The sequence below is a fragment of the Protopterus annectens genome, chromosome 8.part1, assembly GCF_019279795.1.
Source record: "Protopterus annectens isolate FY-2018-M chromosome 8.part1, PAN1.0, whole genome shotgun sequence".
NCBI classification, from domain to species: Eukaryota; Metazoa; Chordata; order Ceratodontiformes; family Protopteridae; genus Protopterus; species Protopterus annectens.
In genome coordinates this window covers 115,712,505-115,732,300 of record NC_056742.1, presented here as the reverse complement: position 1 = coordinate 115,732,300, position 19,796 = coordinate 115,712,505, and the positions used below count along the sequence as shown (strand labels likewise).

General features: G+C 35.6%; 1 protein-coding gene across 3 annotated transcripts in view; it reads right to left on the bottom strand.

The window, feature by feature from the left end:
- The window catches only part of GAS8 (growth arrest specific 8), a 517,118-nt gene that overhangs the window by 245,618 nt on the left and 251,704 nt on the right, over window positions 1-19,796 (bottom strand). For all 3 annotated transcript variants that reach the window (XM_044081740.1, XM_044081739.1, XM_044081737.1), the window contains 2 exons: window positions 10,354-10,521; window positions 1,569-1,655 (listed from right to left, as the gene is read on the bottom strand). In XM_044081740.1, coding sequence (XP_043937675.1) covers window positions 1,569-1,655; window positions 10,354-10,521 — 255 coding nt within the window. The remainder of the gene's footprint in view (window positions 1-1,568; window positions 1,656-10,353; window positions 10,522-19,796) is intronic.

Sequence of the window (19,796 nt, the reverse complement as noted above, 5' to 3'; positions counted from 1 at the left end):
CCATTTAAGGGATGCATAAGCTGATCATGGATCCTCAAAAACCTTGGCAGCAATAAAGCTCCGATATGCTTTGTGCCCAAACTTGTCTATTAGTCAGCTCAGCTCAGCCTGAGCTGCTTTACAGGTTGGGTGCATGGAAGGTGCTCTGAAGCTTTACAAGCTGGCTGGCTATTATATCCTTGGCAGGATATAACCCATGTTAGCTAATGCTACTGCAGCAATGATTAGTATGATAAATATATAGGAAATCTCGTGTCATTGGATCAGGGTAAGGCTAGAGCTGTGTAGGACAGATCCTGCTTCCGAAATCAGAGGAGTTTATTCAGCAAATATGGATTACCTTTGATCAAAAGCTGTCAGTTCATATGACACAATCTCTCACTCAAGGATGATAAAAAACTTTGATTATAAAAGACAAAAAATAAATATAGTAATTATGGTGATACACAACAGGCGCTATCAGAAAACAAATGGTAGAACTAGCTGGAAAGGTAACAAAGGAGTCTAAAATAACTTGTTAGGTTTCAAAGGGTTGAGTAACAAAAACATTAATCACTGCTTTTAGTGGTGGTATTAAATCTAGGAATCATGTGCAGCTAACTAAATAAGTAGATGCATCAAGTTTGGCTTTATTAACACATCACCTTTAGACTTAGCGGTCCTCCCAATTTTTTTTTAACTTATGTGGATATGTATTATGCAAGAGCCAGTTTAAATGTTTATCTTTAAGAAATGCATCACAGCAATATTCAGGAATAAAAATGTGAATGCGACTTAAAATATACCAAGGCTTTAATCCAGTGGATAATATTGAAGTATTTTGTGCTATTAGAAAAAAAAAGACTTGACTTTTGACTCAAAGCACATCAATGTGTTTTACCAGCATCTCATCACTAAGTATAACTTCTTTTAATAAGGCTTTGAAGTGGCCCATCACAAAATACAGTATGACCTCCTGCACATACTTATCTAAATGTCTTGTCCTACTAGAGAAAATGCAGAAGCGTTTTTAAAAGAATAACTGAAGACTGGTATTTAAGTTGTGGAAATCATCTTAAAATGTATACACTCAGTAGGATCTTTGCCTATTCTTAAAGTTCTGTCTGACCCATCACTAACTGAATCACTGTGTCCAAAAATACACTCGGTATTACAGCGAGTAGGATGTGAAAACATAAACATCAGCCACAATGGTAGAACATTTTATGATCTAGCATATAACAAGGCTCAGAAATAAGTTACCATTTTTTTTATTCGGTACCTGTTTGTGAGCTCATAAAAGGGAACCCTGGAGGCAAGAAATTAAATCTAAACATAACTGATTTTATGCTCATATACAAAAACAAATACAAATACAATGGTTACTGTACATTTTATCCCTATTCAGACACAACCCTGATACAACAAAAAAGAAAAAGAGAAATAATTTCTGTAACAATAAAAAAGTTGAGTGACATGCAAGACCTAAAAGCCTACAGATAACACAGTAGGGTACTGTATAAAATTTAAGACCAAACTTTTTTCTAACTAAGCATATAAGCAACTAAACACACACATTTTACTCTTACCTTAACAAATCTCTGTTCAAGGACTTCATGTTCCCATTTTAAGTCTTTGTATTCTTTATCTGTCACCTTCAGCCTGGCTTTGGTGTTCTACAATAAAATATAGAATTAATTTTAATTAGTGTGACAAAGGGTCTTTCTTTGGCATACATATTAAGAAGCCTATTAACTAAAATTTCTTGAGGCAAAAAAAAAAAAACAAGTACGTATGGTACTTACCATAACAGAAGACCACTAATGGAGGCAGCAATATGACAATGATTGTTTATAGTTTACTTCAGTTAAGGTTTCCCCAGAGAGGTCTTGTGCTGTTACTGCTCCACCAATTGTGTGACTTTTTTGCAGATGTGCTAAACCTGGTATGGTGTGTCCTGATACATCAAAAATTAGACTGTGACTTCTAAAACTGATAGCAAATTCCAAGGCTTTCTGTTACAGCATATAAGCATTCCCCTTAACCACAGACAACCCATGCTACTCAGGGGCGGCTCTTCCTATCGGACTGCCGGACTGCAGCCCTCTCACCTAGAAAAAAAACAAAAAAAAAAAATCTGTAAAACAAAAAAACAAACAGAAGAAAAAAAAATCACGAGTCCCGATCCTCTGCGCATGCATGGACAACTCAGACTGCCTTTATCAGCAGTCCAGATATGGGCAAAGAGATATCCAGCAATCATTGCTGTGAGATACCAGGAATCTGTGCAGTGACGTGACGACCGCACAGAACCGAGGAGCTCCGGACTGCTTCAGCCGCAGTCAGAACCAATGAGATGAGGAGGACTGGAGCTGCTCTCACAGGACTTTCAGTGTGCAGGCTTCAGGTAGGTGTTCGGATTGTGGAATTACTGCTGGACTTGCTTCGTTCGCTGGAGTACTTTATGAAAGTGTGTGTGTAAAAAAATTGCAGATTTTTGCCTCCTATTTGATCTGATCTGTTCCTCATAATATCTGTGGTTTCTAAATGTTGCAATGCTTGATATTTGATGGTGCAGTGGTAGCATTGTTCCCTCACAGGTGCAGATTCTCAGGTTTGATTCTTGGCTGGGTTGGCTTCTTTGTGGGGTCTGCATCTTCTCCCTGTGTTTGTGTGGGTTTGCTTTTATGTCCTCCCATGTTACAAAGACATGTTTGCATTATTTCTTCCTGGGCCTCTGCTGAAAATTGTTTTTTTGTTCCAAGTCAGACTGTCCTGAATAACAAATGTTAAATAAAATTGACAGGCATTTGAATTTCAGACTTCAGGTTTCTGAATGTTTAATTCCTTACATATTTGATGGTGCAGTGGTAGCATTGTTGCCTCACAGCTATAGTTTTTTCCTGGTTTGATTCTTGGCTGGGGTGTCTTCTGTGTGGAGTCTGCATCTCATCCCTGTGTTTGTGTGGATTTGTTCTGGTGTCCTGCCATTTTACAAAGACGTGTTTGCAGTATTTCTCCCTGGGCCTCTGCTGAAAATTGTTTTTGTTCCATCAGAAGTAAAATTGACAGTCATTTGAATTTCAGACTTCATATTCTTCAGAAAATACATAGTAACACAACCTTTTATTCTAGCAATTTTCTAAGTTTATAAGATGAATATTTGAAATTTGTCCTTATTTTTGGGACTGTATTACCCCATTATTGGCTTTGTCCAGGTTTTTTGTGCTAAGGTTGACAGCTATGGCAAGAACTGAATTCACTGAATATGTTTGAGGGCTGTATTCCCTCATTACTGGGTTTATCCAGGTGTTTTGTGCTAAGAGATTGAGAGCTATGGTGAGAACTGAATTCATTAAATGATAGCCATTTAAGTTTCAGTCTTCCTCTCTTTCACAAAGCAGCTGGTTTGGCATAGTGTTATGTTGCTCTGACTGTTTTGCACAGGGACCTTGGCAGTAAAATGTATGGTGGTAACACAGCATTTTTCTTTCACAAAGCAGGTGATTTGTCATAGTGGCATGTTGCTCTGACTGTTTTGCACAGGGACATTGGCAGTGAAATGTATGGTGGTAACACAGCATTTTATTCTAGCAACTTTCCAAGATTATACAAGCAATGTTTAATGTGTCCCTGGTTTTTGGCCTTTTGACCCCCCCCCCCAATAAATTTGGCTTTTTCCAGATTTCTTGTGCTGCAAAGTTGAGATGCAGTTGAGTATTGAGTAGATTTTACAAGGATCTGAGAGCAGCAGGGGAAGAGAAGTTTAGTGCTGCTTTTGTTAAGTCAGCTTGCATTGTTAATAGCACAACAGGTTGTGTGCTTACTTTTGATGCAGAAGGTTGTTGGTTCTACTCCCACAACGGGTGAATGCTGCCATACTGAAAATGTTAAGATACTAACTATACGAGCCTGTTATCAGTTTGCCACCCATTTCCTATTGCAATATTACTAGCTTATCATCTTTAATGTAATTTAGGCAATTTATTCCTCAGAGGCATCAGACACTTTATTTTTCGATGAAACCATGAAATATAAAGGTGTTTGCTAGCAACAACCTCTTCATTAGTTACAGATTTATTTAATGTGGAATTATTTAGATGACTTTTTTACTTCTTCAGAGATTGTGCATATTTACTGATAATGGACTGTAGAATTGTGCATATTTACTGATAATGGACTGTAGAATTGTGCATATTTACTGTTAATGGTGGACTGTAGAATTGTGCATATTTACTGATAATGGTGGACTGTAGAATTGTGCATATTTACTGATAATGGTGGACTGTAGAAGTTTGAGTAGACTTATGATGGAAATGTTCTGAAGTGGGCAGTTTTGTCATTATGGGTGCATGCATTTTGTTTCATTGTTTACTGGAAAGATGTTCTGAATTGGGCAGTTTTGTCATTATTGGTGCATGCGTTTTGTTTCCTGGAAAAATGTTCAAAACAATAGGAAGGTATATCAAAGAGCACATGCATGTTTCATATGCAAGGGGCCTATGATTTGAAAACAGCCCAGAATTAATCTTTATCTGCCACTGGTAAAATGTATTTTCTTTGAATGTGGGTTTCAATGCTGTTTCAGTGAATGTGAGTTTCAAGGGCAGAGAAGTTTTAATGCTAAGTTTGTTTAGCAGATGTCTTAGTGTTTGTGCTATAAAATGCAAAATAAAACTTTCAAATGAAGTCCAAATCATCATAGAAGTAAATCAGTATGCACATTAGTGTTTATGGTAAATGGAGTGAAATAGCCAAGTAATGGATCATTGGAATGGCTGCAGGGGGAGGCTCCATTCGACCATGATTTTGTGAGGGGGGGAAGGGCGGCAAACTTAAAGACAGCCCCAGCTGAACTATACCTCCCAACTGTCCAGATTTTCAAAGAATGAATAGATTTTTGCTTCTTATTTTTGGTTTGTTCCTCATAAAATTTGTGGTTTTCTGGCAAATCATTTAGGAATTAAGTCACTAAATAATGACACACTGAGTTTCAAACTTCATAACCTTTAAAAAATGCATGCTAAAGTAAGACATGTTGTTCTATCAACTGTCTCAGTTTATACAAGAGCAATTTTAAGTACTGTTTATATGTTTCCCCAATATATTTGGCCTTGTCCATATTTATTGCATAAACAGGTTGAGAGGTACATGCAAATAAATTGCTTTATAGAATTAGGCATAGCCAGACCGCTCAACTGTCCCTGATTTTGGCTCAAAATGTTGCTCTTCCCCCTAATAATCCCTCTGCAAAATAGCAATTTTGGAAGAAAACATGGAGGGTTTACAATTAAGAAATAACTGTAATAATCAGAGATATAGATTACTTTTATTACAGAAATGTATGTAGATTCTTTTATTTTGTCAGCTGCTCAAGTTAGCAGTACTAATATTAAAAAAAGAGTCCCTTCTTTGACAGGATCCCAGCTGTATTGTGTGGCTGCTCAAATTAGCAGTACTAATATTAAAGTGTCCTTTCTTTGACGGGTTCCCAGCTGTATTGTGTGGCTATTTTATATTTTTACATCACATTTTTGGGCCATTTTTCATAAAATTGTGGGGGTTTTTTTTGCAAATTAGTGACAAATCATTAAAGACTGAAGTCAGAAAATAATGACAGACATTTGAGTTTCAGATTTCATACCATTCAGAAAAGTCATACTAATGCAAGACCTACTATTCTGTTATCTTTCTAAGTTTATAAGAGCAATATTAAAAAAAAATGTCCTTATTTTTGGGCCTTTGTCCCACTTCTTTGTTTGGCTTTGTCCAGATTTCTTGCTCTGAGTTTGAGAGGTATGACAAATATGTCAGGGCCATCACAGTTAGCCAGAGACATTTCAAATTGTGACATACTTGTTGCACCCCACTCCCCCATGTAGTGACTCTGGATGTGTCGAAGCAAGGCAAGGAGTAGTTATGCAGTGTAAATGTGCAAAGTATCCCCCCCATCCAAGGTAGACATAAGTACTAGAGTGGCTTTTCATCTGTCCTTAATTTTTGCAGAATGGTCTGGTTTCTGTCATATTTTTTGTACTGTTGATTTATGCTTATTACTCAAAGTGCCTGTTGTTCTGTGTTTAAGTAGCAATACTTTAATGACCATCAGGTAAGGTTGGCTGAGATCGTAAGATGCAAGTAAGCTTTAATAAGCATACTGTTAAAGAATTGGCAACATTGAAAGCCTTTCTGTTGTTGCCATGTAGAGAATACTTAACTAGATAATGTATAAGCCTTGGGTATTGAAATGCATATGACAGTATTTGTAATAAAGGACAGGATTACATTATTTTAAGAAGCTCATTACACTTGGAGACTTCCAGTCATCTTTGCAGGCTTTACCCATAAACTAAACAGAATGCCAATTGTGTGGTCCATAACCTGTACAGTAATCCTTTTAAGCAATGTATCTTGATCTTATTTCTTGTTTGCTTTTCATTTTTTTACTTTGATCATGTTTTCCCCATGAAACAAGTACATAGTTGTCAGGCAGCAGGTCTTTTTTTGGATAAGAAACATTTTTACAAGTGGGGGCATCCGAGATTTCTACTTTCAACATGTTACTTGGTACTTTAATAAAGCTGAATATAAATTATAATTAGAACTGCAGTGCAAGAAGTGGTTTGAGTTGAGTTCTGCTTGTTTTTCTTATACTTGATTTTGACTGGCATTCCATTAATGTATTTAAAAAGTTATTTATTTTTTCATGCCTCACAACCTTTTTGTTTCCATCTAGATATTAAGTAAGCTGTCAGGCAGACAATGCATTGAAATATTTTTATTTTTCTACACTTCATTTTGTCTTGATTGGACTCTCATAATGATGGTTTGGCACCCAGGGTAGTGTATTTAGTTAGTTTTTGTGGTTTTGAGCATAGCTCCTCCCCTTTCTAGTTGGCCACACCCTTCCCATTGACCAGCTGTCTCCTGCAGCCCCCCTTTGATTTGAAGTCACCAGCCGCCACTGATGCTACTCACATATACTATGCATCTTGGATAAGGTTGAATACATTGACATAATGTAACTTTGCAGTTCGCAAATTTCCCCCAATTGCACTTAAAGTTTCTCTGTTCAAGGATTACAGCTAACATCCTTTGACTTTTAATGTGCATCTCAATCATCAAGAAAGCAGCATTAGCCTGTGCAATTTTCAGTTCTTTCTGCCCCTTTCATCACTGCATTTCCTGTTAATGAGAACAATGAAAAATCCTTAAAAGTACGTTTGTGAGACACACTCATCATAACAGCAAATCTTGAAAGATACTTCCACAGTAACATATGTGCCTCTACTCAACAGATATCACTGTCTAAACTTTTCCAGCAAAAATCCCTAATGCAAGGTAAAGTATGTGATTAGTCCGCCAGCATTCTCTATTAATGTGTGCTCCATATAAAAGCAATGCTAGGTCTTTTTTATCCTCAGTTCTCCTACTAAGAAACCTGTATATTTATAGGAAAAACTTGTTAACAGTAAGCTGCTAAATGTAACACTATAAGCAAACAACAGCTATACAGTCAAATATAGCAGGTAGGCTATATATCTCCATGAGGGGAAAAGTGGGAAGGTATCTTCAACCTTTCTGCAGAAACTTCAGTTGAAGATCAACTGTTATGGTGAGTGCAAAAGTCAGCAGATACAGCTACATGATCTGTGCCACTGCCTCCAATTTATATGTGATGGTACATGCTTTAAATCTGCACTGCTTATGTCAAATAACATGCAAAGGGCCTTAGTCTCACTTTCTGCCTCTGCAGTGATAAATGTGCTGCCTGAAAGCAGATTTGCTAACTGAATATTTGTACAATGATCCTTGCTTGCTTGCTCAACCAATACTCTGTCCTTCACTGTTCTCACTGTAGAGTTGCCTTTCAAATTACTCATTGTAAATATTGATGTCCTTACATTCACTGCTTCAGTATTCCTAACATATGCGGATTCCCTGCCATGGAAGCCCGACATCTGACCAGTCTTCCAAAGACCCCTGTTACTTTAAAGGTACACCGAACGTCACCCAAGCGCTCCTTGAGTAGTGCAGAGCATAAAAGTTATGTTCAGGTCTACCACAGTCAGAACTTCTTTGCTGCCAGTCCAAATGTATCTTTCCACCATCAGTCTGTTTACCTGCATCTGTTTTCTGCCAGTTGAACGCATTTTCATTCTCTAGGGAACACCTACACCTGGTTTCTGCTTCTTCCCCCTCCTTAGTTTCCTCTTGAGCTTTGTCACTCTCCCATATGTTAAGAATACTGCAGCAGTGACTGTAAGGACATAGTACAGTTGTGTAAAATCGTACTGTAACGAAAGATGTCCTTGCTTTTACTGCAGCAGTATTCACTCCCTCCCTCCTTCCCCCTAGTCCTTTGCCTGCCTGGATATACAGATTACCTCCTGGGTTCCTTGGACTGGTATTCCTACTGGTGCAATCATTTGTGACTATGGTAGGCCTGAACATCACCTTTATCCCCTACACTATGCAAGGAGCATTTGGGTAACATTTGGTGTACCTTTAAAGCAACAGGAGTCTTTGGTAGAATGGCCAGACATCGGGCTTCCATGGCAGAGAATCTCCATATGTTAAGAATACTACAACAATGAAGGCAAGAACATCTGCCATTATGGTAAGATTTTACACAACTGCACTTTTCAAATTATTATGTGAACATGTCATTTCCTTTGTTATCCTTCTTGAGATCACCAGTGTAATAAATTAACTTGCTTCTGTCTAAATATTTGACATGATACTCAGACTGTACTCTTTGACTCTGTAATATCTGCCCAGTGGACCCCAGAGTCATGGGCGAAAATGGTCTGTTAACCAGTCCACTTAACCAGTTATCAAAACTAAATGAATGAATGATTGTACACTGCTGCCTCGGGTACTAGCCAACAGCTGTCACACCCAGATAAGCTAGAACTCCACAGTTACAGATAAGAATAATATTCACTATCTTCCCAAGATTTTACCTATCTCAGACTGAATCAAGGGTCTTCCAGTGGAGTCTTAACAGCTATTAAAACCTGACCACATTTATTTTGCACATAAACATACAGAGTTTACTCCGAGGGGAGATTACAAGTCGCATCTCTCCAGTACCTTGTTTTAAAAGCAATGCTGCCACCAGCATACCAAAACCACAACTGCTATTTTCCCTTAAATTATGCCAACCATCAAAATATTTGTAAGGTATCAGTAGTTTGAGCAGTAACTCTTCAAATGGTAGATAACAACCGTTATTACTCCTCCATTCCAAAGTACATACCCCTAAAATAATAATTAAATCACCAGCTAGAAGTATTTAAAAGTGAACAATAAGGCACTTTACTTGAAAAATAAATACAATTAAGCATTATACTTGGCAAAATCAATTATACAACTAGCTTTAAATGTGCAATGAAAATGTAAAATAAATGAATTTACACAGATGGTGTAAAGCATTCTAACAGCTTATCCAGATCTGTGTCTGCCAGTAGCTGAAAAATATACTTAATTTCCTTATACCTCTGAATCAAAAGTTCAAAAAGAAGTTGAAGTATTCCATATACTAAAGTGGTCCAGTATGAACTCCACCTTCACAGTCTAGAAGTAAGGCAGTATTTGACTAGCAGCCTTTATCTCTATTTAGAAGGATTCATGGCATTTCCATCTGTTTGGATTTAAAAGTTGATAATGCTTTTCTTCTCAGAGTTTTTTTTTTTTTTTTTTTTTAGCTTGGAGGTTGGGCCCAAATAAGGCAGACATCTAAGCATTGCAAATGTATGTACAGCTAAGAAGCAGATTGATTTAAGTTTTAACAGCTTGGGGATGCAATGGGCTGATGTGTGCTAAGTGTTAAGATGAAGTTGCAAAGACTCTCAAGTGAAACAGCACAGTACTAACTTTACAGTAAACAGAGCTCCTAAATGTGAGTAAAAAGACACACTTACTACAAAGTCAATCAAATACGGTCTTGCTTTAAACTTTAAAATTTAAGTAATAAAAAAAGACACTGCTTATTTTCACATATGACGTTACTTCTGAAACGCTGGAGATGCGTAAGAAATTGTACACTAATGCCCATACAAACAGTGTGGCTTAATTTCTATTAGGGAGCTAAATAAAAGACGGGGCATGGACTTTTAGAGCTGCACTGCTTTGGTGCTAATAATATTATTGCAAATTTTCAAGAAAACACATCCTGACTGTGTACTTATCGCTCCATACAGTACTACTACTGTCAAGTTCATTACTGTGTAAAAGCTCTTTATACAACAAAGGCCTAAGACACATTCAATGAGTTCTTGAATGTAATTCAGCAGGCAGAACTTTAACACCATATCAGTACATATGCAATTTGAAAGACGCATAATTCGCAGCCTAGAACATCTTACTTACTGCAAGAGAAGCCTTGTCCTTCTCATAGTTGGCCAGTTGTCTCTGCAGCTCTGCAACCTCATCCCTTGCCTTCTGTAAGGGCTCTGTTAGTCGCTTGTTCTGCAGCTGTACCTCTGCCATCTCCTTCTCAAGGCGGTCTTCCTTCTTCTTCATCTCTTCCATTTGCTCCTGTTCAAGAAAAACAAGACTTTCAGACCAAAAGGTGAGGCAAAAGCTATACTGATGTCAGATTCTGTCCATAGCAGTCTCTAACTCCCACTGTAATTTCATGCCCCCCCATCTATACTGAAACAATTACAAATTAAATAATATAGCTGCAGGATCATTGTTTTTTTTTGTTTTTAACCCGGCTGCATAGCTATCATCTAATGTCTTACAAAGCAATGTTTTTATCTGCTAATGCCTGGAATATTTGTATTTCCCTTTTTTTGTTAAATCATATAGTTATGCTTTATAAGTTCCTATTCTATGTATCTGCCCATGCTTCATCAGCATATAATAATATACACTGTTCCTCAGAACTCAGGTCATCCTTGAAATGAAATAAAGTTACCTTTAGTGGGCCCATCAGGTAAATAAACAGACACATAGATAATGAAAATATTTAAAAAGACAATGTTTTAAGTGAGTAAGTATGTGGTCAAAGTCAGTGCTGTCCAATTTAATAACAGTCTATCAGTTTAAGTTTTCAACACTGCATGAAAATTCCATTTTTCAAACAGGGTTGCTGCAAAGGGGGATATTTCCTTATAACCAGAATGCAATATCCCTAAAGCTGTGTGTGTGAAGGTGCTAGTTACAAACAAGCTAACGCAAATACATTAAATGCACTTTCAACAAATCTTGGGGGGGGGTGGAAGTATATTCAGTAAATGAATTTACTTTGGATAAACAGAGACCCCTATAAATGCTGACTTTTTTCAGCTATTATCTAAGCCAACAAGGCATAATATATTACAATAACTGTATTACCAGTTGGATCATTTGCTAAAGCACAGTTTACAGCATCTCACTTCATCAAAACAAATCCAAAAAAAATTAGTTTGTCAGCAGCATACTTTCAAGATAAATCACACTTTTTATAAGAAGTTAAGAGGCCCCTGTGACAAAATGGTAACCCATAACTTAAACAGTCCACTCTGAAATTGCCACATTCCACTAGGATAATGGACAGTTTTCTTTGTTAAGCACTCTCAAAGTGGTATGGCACAGTTCAGCACTCACCTGCACAGCTCTTGAGGAAAATTAACATAAAAGCCCAACAGTGTGCCACACAAATGTATATGCATAAATGAAAACAGTTTCCCATCAATAAACAGAAGCAGTCTTCAGTCAAAAAGACTTTTTTCAATAAATATACTTCACTGAAGCAAAACTAGATGAACCACATTTTAACAGTGTACGTCTAGTGAAAACAGCAACATTAAAGCATTCTATGGCACATAAAGAAAAATTAAAAACAAATAATATCTACACGTGAACAGATAAAAATACATATCTACCAATGCATTCAAATCTATAACAGATCAGTGATGGCAACATAAATAAAAACTGAGCAGAATTAACTAATTACACCAAAGTATAAGGATTCCATCTAAGCCATCAAATCAACAATATACCTGTAAAATAGAAAAATTAGCATTTGGGGGGGGGGCTTCACTACCCCCACCCCCTAGTTATTTTACACATGCCAACTCTGAGACTGCACTACAATGGGGAAAAGGATGACTTCCCTTGACTCGCTATATACAGCTCCGAGAAAACACTCATCATTCCAACAGTTACCAGTGTAAGTGAACCATGATGAACTGGTATTCTGGTAGATGTGGAGGTTCATTCCTTCTGAATCTTCAGAAGTACCCTGGATATTAATGGAAAGGGTGGAAAGGCATACATGTTCAAAGAAAAGAAAAGGCATCTGTCTTCCAGGCCTTCTTGAATGGAATCCTGGAACAGAATTTTGCCAGATGACTGTTCAGAAAGAAGGCACAGAGGTCTGCTTGAGGAACTCCCCACAGATGTATCAAACCTTGGAATACCCCCCGATATACTTTCCACATGTATAGGTCTGCCCTGGTCCTGCTCAGCTTGTCTGCCACACAGTTTTGCTCTGACGGAATGCAGGATGCCAGTAAAGTGAGATTGTGCTGTGAAGCTATATCCCAACTAACATGGTTAGTATGCAAAGGGAAACAACCTAGTTCCTCCTTGCTTGTTGATGAAACCACATGACTGTGGTATTGTCTATAACCACTTGAAGAGGCCCTGGGTACCAAAGATGGTTCAGAAAGTTTAGTGCCTTCATCAGGGCAAGCATCACCTTTTTCTTTTCAAACACCTTTATTGTATTATCACTTGTGACAGGCAAATTTACATTCATATAAAAGTAATCAAAACAATATTAACATAACAAACACACACCCCCTACACTTTTATCCTGAAACTGCTCTCCAAGCAAACTCTGAAGCTTTTGCAATAATTGACTGCTTTGGAGCAGGGATGGAGAATCAGAAACCTGGATTTAAGGACATCTGTTGTCTCCACCAAACCCTTCTCTTCTGACAAATCCTGGTAAAGGATGTTGATGCTCGGACCAAAGAGTTTTCAAAGATGGACTTCCAAGATGGTTGCACGTAAGTGCACTGCCTGAATGCCAGGAAAAAAGAAATACAGATGCCCTGAAAGAAAATCAGCTACAAAAGGTAAGGAAAAAACACTGACTGGGAAGAATACTGCAGCTGTTCAGCAAAAAGCAGTGCAAGCTCCAGACATGACTTAACCCAGAGGAAAGTATAAGACAACTGCACACAGAACTGATGAAAAATAAACAAAACACTCATGAAGTATATCAACTCAAATAACAAAAGGCTGGAAAAAGCTTTAAACTGATATTCAAATGAGGTGATAAAAATACAAAAATCAGAGGTCAAAATGAAGAAAAGGTTGGCTGAATATGAGATTGCTCAAGAAGAGATGTTTCAAAAAGTAAGAATTAGAGGACAGAGCATGTAGAGAAAACCTGAGATTTTCTGCTGTGCCAAAGAAGGTGGAAGGAACAGAGTGCATTAATTTTATGAAAGCACAGGTACACAACTGGACTGGAATTCCACAGCAAGCACTGTTAATTGAAAGGGGACATTGTGTGTATGCTCAAAACCTGGCTATGAGAAAGCAATATAGACCTTTAATAGTAAAGATGCAATCCTACCTGCAGAAGGAGTTGATTCTGACAAAACTCTGGCAGAAGGACAGAGTATTAAAATGAGACAGTGGAGTGTTTGTGGAGAATGACTACTCAAAGTACACCAGACAGAAGAGGAGTAAATGTATTCCACTATTCACGGGATGTCGAGAAGCAGGTGTGAAATTCAAACTGCTGTGCCCAGCTATCTTCAAAACATTCTTTCCTGGAGGGACAAAATAATTTTTGCTGTAGTACATGCTAAGGAGGAAATACAAAAGTTTGCCCAACAAAAAGTGAGATGTGAAACAGAAGGAGATTCTGCTTCTTGTTCTGGTAATAAAGACCACAGAGAGACTGTGACAGTTTAACCTTTTCCAATGTTTCAACAGAAAATGCTTGACAGAAGGAAAAAAGCACAAGAGTTGACTAGAAAAATCCAGAGTACACTGGAAATAAAGCAGAGACAGGATCTGGAAGATGGAAATGAACAGGAATAAAACCAGTAACTTGGAAACTGACAGATGTGGGATTACAAAGCAATAATTATATTTGTAAAACATGACAGAACAAGAAAATCTGGAAATATTGGGCATTTTTGGACTCTGTTTAACTTGTAGGGGACTATAAAGCATATGTCCTACTTCATGTCATTAATGTTCAGAAAACACTTAGGAGAGGGGAAGAAGTAGAAAGTTAACTGTAAATAAAGACAAACATTTTTTCTTAACAGTAATATTTTTGTAGTGCATGATTTTCTCTGTGTGCTATAAAGTAAAGTTTTCTCAGTAATTTTTAAGTGTAAGGGGAATATTAATGTAAACAGGTATTCCTGTTTTTTTCTTCCTCCCATCTTTCTTTCTCCTTGTTCAGTTTAAAAAATGTAGGTACTGCAATGTAAAAAAAAGTCTGGTTAAAAGAGCATGACAAAAGAAAAAATTATGCATCTTTTTCATTTTTGCATATGGGAATGCCTGGATTAAGGATCTTAGCCTGATGTAGTAAGAAATTTTAAGAGAAAGCAAATAAATGAAAAAAGAACATTGAATATTACAAAGCTTTTATTCTAGCAAATAAATGTATGCTTAGTATCAACCTTGTATCTGGTCCTCATGTCTCCATACAGACAATCTGATAAAGAGAAATGGCTAGGAGTTATGTTTTCTGAAAGCATTTAAGTGTTTTCCCAGCTGGGACAGCTATAACGATAGGACAAAAATAGACAGCACTTAGTAGAAGTACAGGCTGTATCATGTGTCTTAGCGTGGATAACCTTTCTTTAGCTTAACTCAAATTTGTAAGTGTGGCTGTCAGTTTGGGACACTTGTTACTATTAGGAGGGTAAAAACTTCAATATCTGAAGATGTGTGTAGTTTTGTGTGTTAATATTAACTTAATAAGTTTTAGGGGGTATTGGGTGTGTTTGTTTTTTTTTTTTTTTTTTGTTTTTTTTTTGAGGGCTTTCAATAAAACAAAAGGTTTTGTAAGATGTGACATAGGCTCATATGGATATGACAAGAAACAACTATATAAAAGTTTAACCTGCCAAACACTGTTTGCCTGTAACACAAAAGCTGGAACTAGACATTTAACAAAAAAGCTACTGCACATAAAAGATGGGAATAATAACTTTTTAACACAATGATGCTTTCTGTAATGCCTTTAAATGTCAAGGGTTTCACAGATAAATACAAAATAAAAGAGTAGTGAACTATATATAGCTGTGCTATAGGAGACACACTTGGAAAGAACTGAACATGTGAATTTGATAAAGAAAGATTTTTCAGGATGGTTATTCAGCAGAATACCTGGGACAAAGGAAAAGATGAGTAATAACATTAATTGCAAGAGGAGCTCCAGCAGTGATAGAAGAGGATAAAAAAAGATAATAATGGTAGATTTGTAGTACTAAGGGGCCACTGGCAAGGGAGGAGGATTACACTGGCATGCATTTATTATTCCACCAAAAACTGCTATAATGGAATTTAAGAAAATTCTGGGAGAAATAATCAGCTTTCAGCAAGGAATATTACTTATAGGTGTGGACTGGAACTTGATTTGCAGCTTGAAGCTGTGTCGGGGGGGGGGGGGCAGAAGGGAAAATATAACAAAGGAGGGTAGATTTTTGAAGACATTTAAGAAAATATTTGGCATGGAAGATGTGAATTCAGTACTAGGAGTTCAGAGTGAATTTGCATATTACTTCCCAAAATACAAAAACTGGGCTAGGCTAGACAGAATTTAAATTTCACAGAAACATATGCATTTAACTGAAAGTACTGATATGCACCCAATAACTATTTCAGATCATGCACCAATAATAATCAAAATAAAACACAGGGTAATGAAATAAAAATGAGACACTGGCGCTTCCCACCTATCTATTGAAATAGAGGAATTTAAGGAATGAGTAGTGGAAATTATTCAGAAGTTATTAGAGAAAATAGAAATTTCTTCTGAAAATATAGCTAGTGAGTGGGATAAAATTAAAGTGCAGTTTAGAAATAGAGTGGAAATAAAAGAAAGGGAGATATGGCTAAGAAGTAACACAAATTATTTAGTGGGACTGACAAATGTTAAGGTACTGCAGAATAGTGGGAATCTTACAGAAGAAGAAAAGCAACTGCAGAATGCTAAACAGAAAATAAGGGATTGCCTCGATAATATACATGAGTTTGGAACGGCTGCTGTTAAGCAACTGTTTTTGATAATAATTCTAAACAAATCTTTTAGCACAATTACTTAGGCAACAGAAAGTAGAAAGGGCTGTCACCAAGCTTAGGGAGCTTATAACAAGGAAGATCACAAGCAATACTGTAGAGGTATATGAAATATTTTGGAAAATATATGAAAGTCTGTATAAAGCAGAGAAATATGGAAATCAAGAAAATGTACAAATGGAAATGTTTATGGAAGAATTAAATACACCAACCTTAGAGGTAGATGAGGCTCAATTACTAACAGAATAGGAGAAAATGAGATAAAATGGTGATGTACAGACAATCCACAGGAAAGTCTTCAGGAATATATGGTATTCTAGTGGAAGTTTAGGAGCTAGGAGGAGAAATCTGATAAAGATCTGGAAGGTTTTGTTTAACAGTATTTTAAGAGGAGAAGTACCAACATCCTGGAAGAAAGTGGTGGTCGCTGTAATACCTAAAGTGAGTAAAGACCAATCAGATCCAGCAGGCCAATTTCAATACTATACAATGATTATAATGTGTTTATGTCTATAATAGCTAAAAGAATGGCAAAAGTGATGCCAAAATTGATAGATATGGATCAATGTGGTTTTGGTGAGGGGAGGCAAATATTTGACAACATTAACAGAACAGTGATGATCCAGAGGGAAGCAGAATGTAAGAAAATACCAATGTTGTTGGTGACTCTTTTTTTTTCTCAAAACAAGTTTATTGTTTTAACATATAAGAGAAATATCATAACAATTTTATACAAATAATTAAAAATAGGTATTATTATAATATTCAACAAAACAACTAAAGTATTTACAAAGACATCCACTACAATCAGATCAATTAATTAAACTAAAATACTGTGCTATTGAAATTAGAATTTTTTTAACAAATTTTGTAAATTATCCCATACAATAAAATGTGATGTTTTTCTAGTTGTTCTCATTCTAATTGTGCTTATTTCCATATGACACATTATATTCATAACATTTTTAAATTCATTGAACGAAGGAGGTGTATCTGAAATCCAATTTCTAGTTATTATTTTCCTAGCCACTGCTAGGATAGACCATAACAAGGGAAGCTTAATCTTTTAACACATTGAGGTACAGGTGTGTTGAATAATATAAGAGACTTAGAAATAATGAAATTATCTGTAAAAGAGCCTGCAAAATTCATTAATTGACTTCCAGTATTCTTTCAACTTCATACAGTCATAAAACATATGAGCCCAGTCAGCATTAATTTCTACATTACATCTCTTACATAGATTATCTTTATTATTAATTTTATTCATCATCAAAGGTGTATAAAAAGATCTATGTAAAAATTTCCATGTATAAAGTCTCCAGACAATGGAAGATGTAGTTCTATAAGCAGATTCCAATATATATTGTTTATCTTGTTGAGTTGGTGGGTCCCCATTAATAGAGGTGAAATAATTCCAGTATGAATCTACATTGTAAAAAGTTTCTTGTCTGATAATTTTATGTATATATGAAAGTTTACCTTTATCAGAAACTTTATGCTGTAAATTTATTATCAAGTAATCACTCAGTTTTGGAATAGATTCTTTAACTGTTGTAGACATTAGATCTATTCTATCAATGAGATGTTGTCTAAAGATCTGAACCTCTAACCAGCAAGTTTCTCTTAGATCAAATTCTTGTTTTAAGAAATCTAGATTTTTAACTTTATTATCAGATATCAGCTGATACCAGTACTTTAGATTATTATCTATAGCTAAATGAGCTCCTTCAGAAGTAGATGACATAAGCATACCCTGAGTATAAATTATAGGGAATACAATAAAATTCCATTCCCTATACTTAGGGTGCATGAATATAAAGTTACGATAACTAATAGTAATATTTAATGGGTAACAGACCATATGTTTAGGTGTAATAGGTGAAGTACAAAATTCCTTTAGCAACCACAACATGGAGTTATTTATAATCATATTTTTATGTGTTAAGGAGATTTTCATGAAGTGCATACTAATTAGCTCCCAATAATCTTTCCATTTTGCGACATATGACCGATCTATTAATAAAGTAATAACTTTTATAATAGAAGAGATAATATATAAATTAAAGTCTGGAAAAGAAATACCCCTTGAGACCAGCTATTAGTATGTTTCTTTAATGCAATCCTAGGTCTATTAGGTGCCCATAAGAAATTTAACATTAGTGTATTCAGTTTCTTGATAGTTATTTTTGTAGGTGAAAGTATTATCGATTGTATTAAGTATAAAATCTTGGGGAATATTATCATTTTAATAATTGTAAGTCTCTCCTCCATAGTAAAAACATATTATTCCAGGTATTAAAAAGATTTTGTATATTAAGAAAACAGGTATTATAGTTATTATATATAATAGATTTAATATCTTTAGATAGTATTATACCTAAATAAGTTATCTGACCTGAGTTGGGTACATATTTAGTAAAATCACTAATGAGAGTATTTTTTTGTGTATATATAGGTAGTATTTTAGTTTTTTCTTCATTGAATATTAAACCAGAAATACTTTTAAAATTCATCATTTTATCAAATAAAGACTGCATAGAAGAATTAGATCCTGCTGATGTAATTAGAACATCATCTGCAAAAAGTTGAATTTTTGATGTTGTATTTTCTTCTATTTCAAAACCCTCTATGTCAGTACTGTTTCTAATCAAATTAGCCCAAGGCTCCATTACTAAAGTGAATAATAGTGGAGAAAGTGGACATCCTTGCTTTGTACCTTTAAGAATGGGTATTTTTGTGAAACATATGTTCCTACCTTAATATAAGCCAGCGTTCCTTTGTATAAATGCTCAATTAAATTTACAAATGCATCAGAGAAATTTGTGCATTTCAGTAAGGTAAACAGATAGTCCCAACTTACTGAATCAAATGCTGAACCTATATCAAGACTAATAAGTGTTAAATCTTTCTTTTCCTATTTGCAAAATCAATTAATGTTAAAGTTCTTCTTATATTATCAAAAGTATTTCTATTTACAATGAAGCCCGTCTGATCTATGTCTATAATGCCGGGATAATTGTCTTCAATCTATCAGCAAAAATACTCATAAACATTTTATAATCAACATTAAGTAATGAGATGGGTCGATATGAAGAACATCTAGTTGGATCTTTATTAGGTTTTAAAATTGGTGAAATAAATGTATATTGCCAAGATGGGGGGGGTTATTAACTCAGTTTGGGCCAGAATAAAAACCTTATGTATTAATGAATATGTAGTTTTAGAAAGGATTTTATATATCTCTGGTATAATACCATCATTACCTGGTGCTTTGTTTGATTTAAGCTTATTTATTTGTGTAATAACTTCTGTATATGAAATACTCTTGTCCAATAGTTTAATCTGTTGTTTATTAAGCTTTTTATTCATGTTTGTGGTTATAAACTCCTTTATTTTATCTTTAGGTTCCATGTTAATGTTGTTATGGTTAATCTTGTGAAAGTGATTTCTAAATTCATCCAGTATTTCTGGTATACTAGAAACATTCTTCTTTTTCCTTAGAGAAAATATTTCTTTGATATGGTTTTGTTTATTCAATC